This window comes from Phytophthora cinnamomi, assembly GCF_018691715.1.
Source record: "Phytophthora cinnamomi strain GKB4 chromosome Unknown Contig55, whole genome shotgun sequence".
Classification (NCBI taxonomy): domain Eukaryota; phylum Oomycota; class Peronosporomycetes; order Peronosporales; family Peronosporaceae; genus Phytophthora; species Phytophthora cinnamomi.
Genome location: NW_027150988.1, coordinates 564,988 through 575,526, shown reverse-complemented (window position 1 = coordinate 575,526; position 10,539 = coordinate 564,988). Strand labels below are relative to the sequence as shown.

Here is a 10,539-nt window from a genome sequence, read left to right as displayed (position 1 = left end):
CGTTCGAGAGCTTGCACAACCTGGAACACTTAGTCCTTGTCAGCCTCGTGACCATCGACAGCCTGCCAGATCTCTCGCCCCTAACAAAACTCACATCGATGGCAGTGGCTGATCGTGCCAGCTGGTGCTGCGACGGGTTTCTCGGTGACTGTAATCTGCACAGCCCGCACTGTATGGTGCATCCTCTCTGGGGCACACCTGCCGCCTCGTGTCTTCCGGCAAATCGAACGGACGATCGACCCACACCAGGAACTCTCACAGTTTTGAAAAAATATTCGCACAGCATTTGTGGCGGACTCATCCTACCAGGCACTGTGGAAGGTCCTCCTACTCCAGCTGGCATGGAGCAGTGCAACGGCACCTTGTATCGGCAGTGCGTGGTGCCAGGATTCCGGGAGGCCATGTGCTACAGCGCTCGATTCATGGGGATTGCGTGCTCTGTAAATCCGTATCCTATTGAGATGCGCCGTCGCCAGATCCAAGCTGGCGTTGGAGACCATTGCAACCCTGTCGATGAAGAGTGGCTCGGTTGCAAACGTCGATGACACTACTTGGCTTATATAAAATAAAACACCAGCGATTTTTCGAGTAAAACTATCAACTAACTTAGATTGTCATCAGTAAATGAAAAAAAAATATATGATTTATTTGCAGCCAAGCCAGGCCTCGTAGTCAGGGTTGCATCGATCTCCAACACCTTTTTGAATCTGACGTCGTCGCATCTCGATAGCTAGTGAACTTGAGTCACAAGAAATAGCGGTATATCTTGCGTTATAGCACATGGCTTCCTCATATCCGGAGAAGTTACATCTTCGGTACAGAATTCCTCCACACGGAGTAATAGTGTCTGGCGTTGGCAAAACCATGCCGTTGCTTCTCGTTTCAGGTGTCTGAGCCCCTGAGCTACCATTAGTTCCTGGTGGTGGCCCACCTGAACCACCGCTCGTATTTGGCGAATCACTGTTTGTATTTGGCGAACCACTGTTTGTATTTGGCGAACCACTGTTTGTATTTGGCGGAGGACCACTGTTCGAATTTGGCGGAGGACCACCCGGACCATTATCCGGTGGAGGACCACCTGGACCATTATCCGGTGGAGGACCACCTGGACCATTACCACCATTTGTACCTGGACCATCGCGTTTCTCCAAGAATGAAATGCCCAAACCACCGACTTTTGTAGTCTGTTCACCAGATTCCATTGTTACGACGTGACAAACAGTAGTGTTGAACTTTCCAATGATTGAGAGCGTTGCGTTCGTTGCTAAGAGGTCAGGTCGATCCGACGGTAGACAAGTGGCAGCAGATATGCCGAAAAATGAATGGTCAGTGCAGAAGGAGTTGTTCAAGTTGCACTCACCCAGAAATCCGTTGCAACACCAGGTGCCGCGATCACTTACTATAAAGGACTCGAGCTTCTGCAGCGATTTCAAATCAGGAAGCGTGGTCAGAGTTGGCATTCCTGCCAGCTCGATTCGCTTGAGGTTGTACAGGCTGTCGAAAGTCGGCAGCTCGACCAGCGTATCAAGCAGTGCCAAGACCAGTGCCTTGAGGTTTTCGAGACCCACGAAGGATGGAAGTTGTTTCAGCTGAGGATGCGATCCTAGATGAATGAACGTGAGAGACGTCATGTCCGCGAACAAGTCGTCTGGAAGTTCAACCAACGAGCTGCTGGACGCGCCCTCGATGTAGCTGATAAAGGGAGCACAGAATTATTCTCAAAGAACGAAACATACTATCCAAGATAATGAGTTCCAATCGCGCAAGATACTGCATGTACGTACAAGTATTGGAGATTGGCGAATTCGCTGGCCCAATCCGGTATCCTTTGCGTGTATGTGTACATCAGCGACCTGCGTTTACAATGGATTAGGTTTAACATCATCGTTTTGCGCGTGGCTTTAAGCTTACATGTATTGCATCTCGCGACACCAGCGCAGGTTTTCAGGAAGAACAGGAAGGTATCGGTTCGTCAGCTTAATCGTTCTGAGATCCCCTGTAGAGGCCAACTGCACCACTTTAGCTGTAACATTCACGGGCGACATCCATTCTTCGTAACTCTTTGGTGCTATATCGACATCAATAAGCGTTCGGCATGGACACTGGATCAGCGATCCATCATCTACAGTTATCCACCTGTGGGCTTTCACAACACACTCCGGATGAGCCTGGCAGGCTATCGACGATGTACGAACACTCTCTTCCACGAATACAATCAGACCGGCCACAACCAAGAGCAAGAATGCGATAGACAAGCAATGTCGCTTTGGATACAGTCGAGTTGGTCTTTCCTCGGGGTTTCGAATGAGGCCCACCGTGTGGTATAGTCGAGAGGCGAACACGAGGTTAACTCCAACTCGACTAATTAACAAGGGTGCTGAGGAAATCTGGAGGGACTTGAGCGACTTGTAGATTATGTCAGTCTGCGCCGGGTTTGCAATTACACTCGCTTCTCGCTCAAATGCTCCCAACGGGAAAACTTCCATGTTGATAGTTAACTTCACGTGATCGAGGCTGAAGCTGGAGAAGCAGTAGATTACCGTGAGCATCGGATACGCTACGGCAAAAAGAAAATCAAACCTGAGGTCATAAAGCAATTAATTAGTTGGGAACAGGAGACATATAACCGCGTATGCAAGCGTACACAATATCGATGATGACTTCGGTCAACCCGGTGTAGCTGTCAGGAAGAATCATCATCAAAGCGCAGGAAAACGCGTTCATCGTGACAATTGCTGTAAATGTAACAACCAGTTCAATTGGAGATCCATCCTCGAGAACTACATAGAGAACGATTGTTTCCACTAGAAGATCACCGATCTTCATCCAGACCCGCTGAAAACACAAAAGTAATCAGGTCGACACTCGAGAAAAACGAAATACCAATAAAATCTACACAAAACTACTTACCGCGTATTGATCGTTTTTCTTCAAGAACATCGTAGCTTTCGTAAACCGGTGGCTGAACCGATTCTTCAAACGATCACCAGTTTGACGAGATATTGATTTAGCAGACTCGAAAAGACTGATCTGACGCGATTTTGGGCCTAAGCCAACCCCATGTTGGCTTCTTAGTGCTCGCACAAGGACGGAAATGTACAGCATCCCCACAAGCAAAAACCCGCACACCGACAACCCGTTCATCACCACAGGAGGGTCCACCATCAACCAGAATGAGCCCTCGTCGAAGTTTTCGGTCTTCATGACCCAGTTCACCGTCTCGTTGGGCTTGAGTGTTAGGAGAATAAGCCAAACCGTCCAAGCCACACAAACGGAGGCCATCCCACCCACTAAAGTAAGGAGCGCCCTGACCTTCAGGCCGGGGAGCGCCATAACATGCGGGAACCTTAGTGGTGCTTTAGCATTTGGTAGCGCCTCAAAGATGAACGTCGTCTCCTTCGGCTGTACCTTCCGGTTCGGGATGAAAGCGACGCATCTCGTCACACACCTTGTTCTTAGCGTTGCTAGCAGCAACGAGCTCTCGGACGGAAGAGTAGGAAGCGTATCAATGTTGTTTATCATTTTCCACTTGGGTGCGTAAGGCGATGTTTAGAGAGGCTTTTCTTCTGTGAGCAATCGCTAAGAAGTGGGGACGATAAGAATAGGGTTTCGTCCTCAACATCTACTACTTGTTGTTCTTGTTTTAGCTCCAACAAACAGGTTGATCGTGTTGAACGGTCCATCTTCACCGAATAGTGGAGACAAAATATAAAGAAAACAGTTGATGCACTCAGCATCTTTTATTGTATTTCGGCCTATTTGCACCCCAGCCAGGCTTCGTAAGTTATTGCACGGATCTCCCACCCCCATTTTGATTTGTCGACGCCTCATTTCGATCACTAACGGATCTTGCGTACAGAATACCGCCATGAACCTTGCATTGTAGATCAAAGACCTGCACAGCAACAAATTACACAGTGACAATGAATTTTTTTGCATTGTGTAACGAAGGAATTGCGGTTGCTCTTTACAAATGCGTCATCTTGGTACATTGCCACAGCTCTTCAGGAAAGTTCGGAAGGTAAAGATTGATGAGTTGAATGGTCTGTAAATCACCAGTGGCTGCAAGTTGTGCCACTTTTTGGGTCATATCTCGTACTCGGCGTACGTCTTGGGCGCGATATCCACATCAATAAGCGTTAAACACGGACATTGGGTCAGCGAGCCGCTCTTAATCAGTGTCCAGCGGTGTGCCTTCACGACGCACTCAGAATGAGGTCTACACGCCAAATTCGACGTGCCAGACGCAGCGGAAAGCCGACGTTGTTTCGGATACAAACTTGAACGAAGATTTTCTGAGCATTGGGCTCGACCAGCGAGGCGATGTAGACGACTACAGCAGATGGCATTAACCCGACCCAAGTGAAAAAGTCCATCACGTTTTCAACACGCAGCTCTTGTGGATGATGTCGGTTTGAACCAGGTTAACGATGACATTTGCCAATGGCTCATGGTCGAAGTTGAAAGTAGAGAAGCAGGGGATGGGTACAATAATAGGGTACCCCACAGGGATTAGAAAGTCGAAGCTACTACAAATACCCGACTTGGTTAGAAGACAAAATTGCAGCAGCTCAGAATTCACCATTTACGAAGAGGCCAAGATGAATTTCGCTTATCCCAGTCCTTTTTTAACGGAACAAACAACAGGAAGCATTTGTGACGAAATTCGCAGTAAATACCCCGACCAACAGTAGCTTCAAGAATTTGACAGAGCAATATCGCTTTGACAAGTAGGTCACCGATCTTGATGGCCATATGCTATAAGATATTGTAATGAATTGGACGGCTATCGTGCCAAACCACGTGAGCTCTGCTATGCAAATTGAGAACTGAGATTACCCTGGCATCTTACTAGCTAACTAGCGACAAGTGAACCCAATGACAGGGCTGGCTGGCTTGGGTTCACGATCTTCGAAGAGGAAAGGCATGCTGGCGTCACAGTGGCGTAGGAGTCATTCTCCCTCATGCCAGGAAGTACACGAGTGCAGGGTCAGCACGGGAAAATACGACGGATGTTGACGTGGTACTCCGTCGAGCCAGTGTCAAGGCGAACGGTGCCATTGTCAAAGACTTCCTTGATGATGAATGGCCCCTTAGAGACAGGATCAGTTTTCTTGCGACTACGAGCAGGGATTCGCAGCATAACTTGGTCGCCGATATGGTAGAAGTGTTGGATTCTTTTCATGTTTTCACGCTCGTTTTCTTGTAGGATGGCCATGAAACGCTGCTTGGAGAGGAAACCCCAGTTGGCGAAATGAAGTTCGCGAGTGATCATATCTTCGCCGGACAACAGCTGCGCAGGTGAAGCTCGCAGCACCGGGTGATAGCTTACTCGTATGACGTACGCAGCGCAGTCCAGTACCACAGCAAGTTGGTCTTGTAGATCAGGCCTCACTCGCAGAATATTCATGATCTCCAAGTGAACTCGTTCACAGATAGCATTGGCCTGAGTTTTTTTTTTTTTACGTGATCGGCTTGTCTTTGATTGCCATGGATGCCAGCAACAACTGAAATTCATCGCCCGTAAATTCAGGACCTAGGTCATGCACGACGTACTTAGGGCGAGGGTACCGGCACAACCATGCACGCTCGAAGCTAATAGCGATAGTTTTTGAAGTCTTGCCTTGTTGCATGATCACCTTCAACCAGCGGAACAGCTCAATTGCTGTTAAGCAATACGGTTCATCTTCTATTGGCCAAACCAAGTCGACATGCACTACATCGAATGGCCTGTCGTTGTTGGTGGCAGGAGTTGGCGGAATTCGACCGTAGTTTTGCTTTCCGCCATGAAGCTTAGCACGTTTGCAGGCAATGCATTTCTTGACGAAGGCGTTTACATCTTTTTCCATGTTGGGCCACCAAAATGTAGCCATGGTGCGGAACTGCTTTTCACCGCTCGGTTGTAGCAAATTGTCGTGGTAGAACTCAATCAAATCCTGGCGCAGGGAGTCAGGAACCATGACGCGCTTCCGGTAGTGCAGTAGCACCGTTCTGAGTGCGGGGCGCAGCGCGTAATCTGGATCTGCGCTGTTGTGCTCCAGGCGCTCAATGATCGAATTGCACGTGGGGTCCTCGAGCTGGTGTTTCTTCATTATGGCGCCATCGATTAGTTGTTCTTCTTCTTCGATGGCGCAAAGTTCGTCTTCGGTCACCCGCTTGACGTGATCATACTGTAAACGGGAAAAAGCATCAGCACCAACGTTTTGAGCTCCTGGCACATATTCCACAGTCAGACGATATTCTTCTCGGAGCAACTTCCAACGCTTGACACGAAGGGAGTTTTCACGCGGGTACAGCAGGTTTTTGTGATCCGTATGAAGCACGACAGGAAACCCCAGCAGCATTGTACGATATTCTTTGAGGATTTCGACGATGGAAAGAAGTTCCCACTCCATTGTGGTATATCTTCGCTGAGTCTCTGTCATCGCTCTCGAAAAACACGCTAAAATGCGTTTGCCCTGCACAATGACGCCTCCAATTTGACGACCGTTTGCATCTGCAAAGACGTGAAACCTACGATGGTAATCAAGAAACGCGAGCCACACATTGTGCGCCAGCGCGGATTTTACCGCGTGAAAGTCTGTCGAATCTTCAGGTGTCCATGTAAAAGGTACGTTTTTCGACGTCAGACGATTCAGACGGCTGGTTAAAGCAGACATTAGGGACCATCTCGCGATAATACGCTATCATGCCGAGGAAGCGGCGCAATCCTTTCTTACTGCGCGGCTCCGCGATCTGCAGTATCGCCTCCACTTTCTTGGTCTGGGCCTGGGTGCCTTTAGGTGTCAACGTGAATCCGAGATAATCAACCTGTTCTCGAAGAATGTGGCATTATCTGGCATTCAAGGTGACGTCGTATTGGCGCAGGTGCTCCAAATGATCCACAGGGTCCTAAAAAAAAATGAGAATGTTGTCCAAATACACAACTACAAAAGGCAGATCACCGAGAATCCGTTCCATGGACGCTTGATACTCGTCGGGTGCGGTCGAAATACCCATGGGCAGCCTCTTAAACTGGAACTTCCCAAAGGGAAGGCAAAATGCGGTTACCGCCCGGAGCTCCTTGGCGAGACAGCGTGCAAAGTAGCCCATATTAGCGTCCAGCGTGCTCATACACTTGGCTTTACTCAATCTAATCAATATTTCGCGGATCTTGGGAACGTAGTATGGCGATCGCTGAAGATACTTGTTCAGCGCGCGGAAGTCCACCAGCAAACGTAACGCCCCTCTCGCCTTAGTCAGGAAAAAGGCTGTTGCATGGGCTTCAGAGCCATAGATTTGCTCGATTGCGTCGATCTTGAGCAAGTGCTGGATCTCGTCATACGCAGCGCCCTCTTGGCTCCGTGGCACTGAGTATGGCTTGGCGTGCATAGGTTTGTAATCAGCACGCAGGGGGAGGATATAGTCATTGCAAGCGGCGAATGGCAAGGGTTGGCTTGGAGCCCGACGAGCAGGTACTCTTCGTCACTTGAGTGACCGAGTTCTTGGCTGCGTTGCTCAACCCTGGTTTGTTGGTTTTGGTGTCGGTTTCGAGCAGGACGAGGTCCACGCTGCTGGTCAGCTTGGTTGTTTTCTTCTTGGCGGTTGTTTGCGCGAAGCGAGCGGCAGTCCTGTGTGTTGTGCGTGGTTGTACGATGGAAAGTACATTACATGTTGCTGCTTGAGCTGTTGCTGTGGCTATTCCCGTGATTGCTTCCGTTGTTGTTGCCTTGTCCGCGGCCACGATGTCCTCCACGTTGATGCTGCTGACGGTTGTTGTTGTTGTTGCTACGCCGGTTGTTATTGCTATTTCTGGGGCCTGTGTTCCGCGAGTTGTTATGGTAGTTTCCATGCCCTTTGTGGCCACCAAGCACGGTGGAGGGGCGCTCTCCTTGCTCGATTCGATCGAAGAATGGCACGAGTGCGACCACCGTGATGTAGATCTGCCCGCTGGCATCATACTGGTTCTGCCAGTCGTACGGAAGTCCGCGTTTGTATAAGCGGCACAAAACGTCTTCGCACATCGGAGACGTCTCCATGAGGCGAGCGAACGTGTTTTCTTGGCGAGCCAGGGCGCGAAACCGTTTGCTATATTCGGCGAGTGACTCGTCGCGGGGCTTGCGAATTTCCCACAGATCTTCCTGCAGCTTCTCATTGTAATCGACGGGCAGCACGACGACAGAGGCCTTGCGGATCGCTGCGGTGTACTCTTCATCCGTCCGGACGTCGTCGTCGGAGAAAGCGGCCACCTCTTCTTCAATTCCTTTTTCCTTGTCAGCGGCGCGCACTACGATCGAGTACGTCAAGTACCGCTCCTTGTCGTCCTTCGGCTTCAACGCGGGGCGACTCATGATGCCGTTTTGGCCGACAGGTGTTCCAGGTCGTTGTCTTCTTTGAAAATTTTCAAAGTGCCAAACCATGTGAGCTCTGCTATGTAAATTGAGAACTGAGATTACCCTGGCATCTTACTAGCTAACTAGCGACAACCACTCAGCTACGAGTGAACTCAATGACAAGGCTGGCTTACTTGGGTTCACGATCTTCGAAGAGGAAAGGCATGCTGGCGTCACAGTGGCGTAGGAGTTGTCAATCGACTCGATTACCACGAGTTTCCGCCTTGGGCTCTCGTCTTGAGCAAGCGATACAACCAGTTTAGCTGCAGACGAAGCGATTCTGCGTATTGGACCAGCCGCAGCCTCCACTATCACTTTCTCTGCAGTTGCTTTCATGACCTCGAACGAGAACAGAATGCGAAGCGATGGATCGATTGACGTTTTCTTACTTCTTCGCAGATTTGTCCCCCAATATTCCAGAGTCACAAGGAATAACCCGAGAACTGTAATCCATAGGAGCATCGGCGGCGTGTCCACGAGAAGCCAAAACGTGCCTTCGCCAAACTCCTTTGTGCCCATGACGCGATTGAATCATACTTCTAAGTATGTAGCAAGAATTTGTGTGATCCTATGGTCGCACTTAATCGAGTGGTGTGTGAGTTTTGCAGCTAAAGCCCTCCGGGTGGTATTGAGTTTCCTGCATTACGGTAGCTTTCTGACGCGAGGGCACTGCTGGGAACAGCCGAAGAATGATGTATTCACTTAGCTTTTACAAAAACTAACGAAAAACTGTACCAGTGCCAGCGGCAACCTTTTACCGCGCTGGTGTTCCCAGCAATGTTGCAGACGACCTAGAGATTTCCACTTGGCTCCCAATGCATCAATTACCGAGGTGGAGAACCAAACGCCTGACGCTCTGGATGCCCGAATCACGCAACCAGTTTCCCGCTTTGTTGCTGAATCCGGTGACTATCTTGGCGAGAAACGCGCAGAACGGTCCCCATTCTCGTAACATTACTCGGCTCTTCGTCGGCATATATAACCTTGATCCGGTCATCGACGATTGAGAGCAAAGCTGCTGCCTTTAGCGAGACACATCAGAATCAATACAAGATAACCAACAGCGAGTCATGTGAAGCACGCACCTCTTTGACAGCTGCCGCAACTTGCAACTCGCACTGGTGGATTTGAGTGACCAACTCTAGCAATGGTAAAGTTGAGGACGTTAGTTCACTTCCCCCGCTCAATTTTACTGAGCCTTAGCTAAGCGTGTGGCTGCTTTCCATATTGTCAAGCATATAGTACAAAACGGCTGGATTTGTCTGGAACACAGTTCATGAATTGGACGCAGACACGTAGAGTACAGTACATCTAATTCGCCCGCACATTCCGCGTCTCCCAAGCAACTCTCAGCTAGAACTTGAAGCTCCGTGAGCCACGTCTCGAAACCAGAAAAATCCTACACAAAGCACAACGTTTGTAATGAGAAAGACCAGATGCATCTGACCTAAAATGACAGGCCCTACCGACACAGCAGTAACAACAAAAAGAAAAACTGTACCAGTGCCAGCAGCAACCCTTTACCGCACTGGTGTTCCCAGCCAAGTCACAGACGACCTAGTTTGGGTTCCCATCCCACAAACCACAAACAACACTCGCTTCGAAAAGGTCTCTAATATGCGATGTAACAGTGGCTGTATCGAAAGGTCGCCTGGGGTAAGTGGGTGCGCACACACGCACAGGGAACGCAACAGTTTTCATACAAAAAGGAACTCAGACGCCAAGGAATTGAAGAGAATCTCGTTGAGAACCACAGTCAGGAAAATGAGCCAAACTTCCGGAGCAAGCAAGTGTGGGGCTGCCGCTTATAATAAGCATTCATGCCATTGTCATGAATGCTAGCGCCTCATGTGAGCTTTACGAATGGCTGTGTACCAGCACGGATGTGGGACTGGAGTTGTATTTTGTATCACATCGGCTAGCTGAGCCGAGTACATGTTGAACCAAGCCAAGTACATGTGTAGGGTAGATTGCAGTTGGATGACGTTGAAGTTTAAGAGGTGAGAAAGCAAAGAGACCACGAGGACGTACGAGGAAACCAAGGAAGTCCAATTCAGTCTAACCAACGCAAAATACACTCAGTTGGCAATTTTCCTACTGCTACAATAACTACCACGTGACAGCAAGTGCTCGCCACGGCTGCGAGGACGCATCGGCTTGAGACTTA

At 49.4% G+C, this 10,539-nt stretch overlaps 2 protein-coding genes across 2 annotated transcripts; one reads left to right on the top strand and one right to left on the bottom strand.

Moving 5' to 3' along the window:
- Positions 1-29: 29 nt before the first annotated feature.
- Positions 30-2,940, bottom strand: IUM83_12828 (uncharacterized protein; the record flags this gene model as incomplete). Its single annotated transcript, XM_067937473.1, has 6 exons — positions 30-80; positions 1,401-1,692; positions 1,785-1,853; positions 1,912-2,580; positions 2,645-2,835; positions 2,911-2,940. 6 exons carry the CDS (start codon positions 2,938-2,940, stop codon positions 30-32), a joined length of 1,302 nt encoding a protein of 433 aa, XP_067788193.1.
- Positions 2,941-3,094: 154 nt separating this feature from the next.
- On the top strand, positions 3,095-8,559 carry IUM83_12827 (uncharacterized protein; the record flags this gene model as incomplete). The annotated part of the gene is made up of 4 exons (XM_067937472.1): positions 3,095-3,222; positions 8,258-8,276; positions 8,351-8,399; positions 8,474-8,559. The coding sequence occupies 4 exons, from the start codon at positions 3,095-3,097 to the stop codon at positions 8,557-8,559; spliced, it is 282 nt and encodes a 93-aa protein (XP_067788198.1).
- Positions 8,560-10,539: the final 1,980 nt, after the last annotated feature.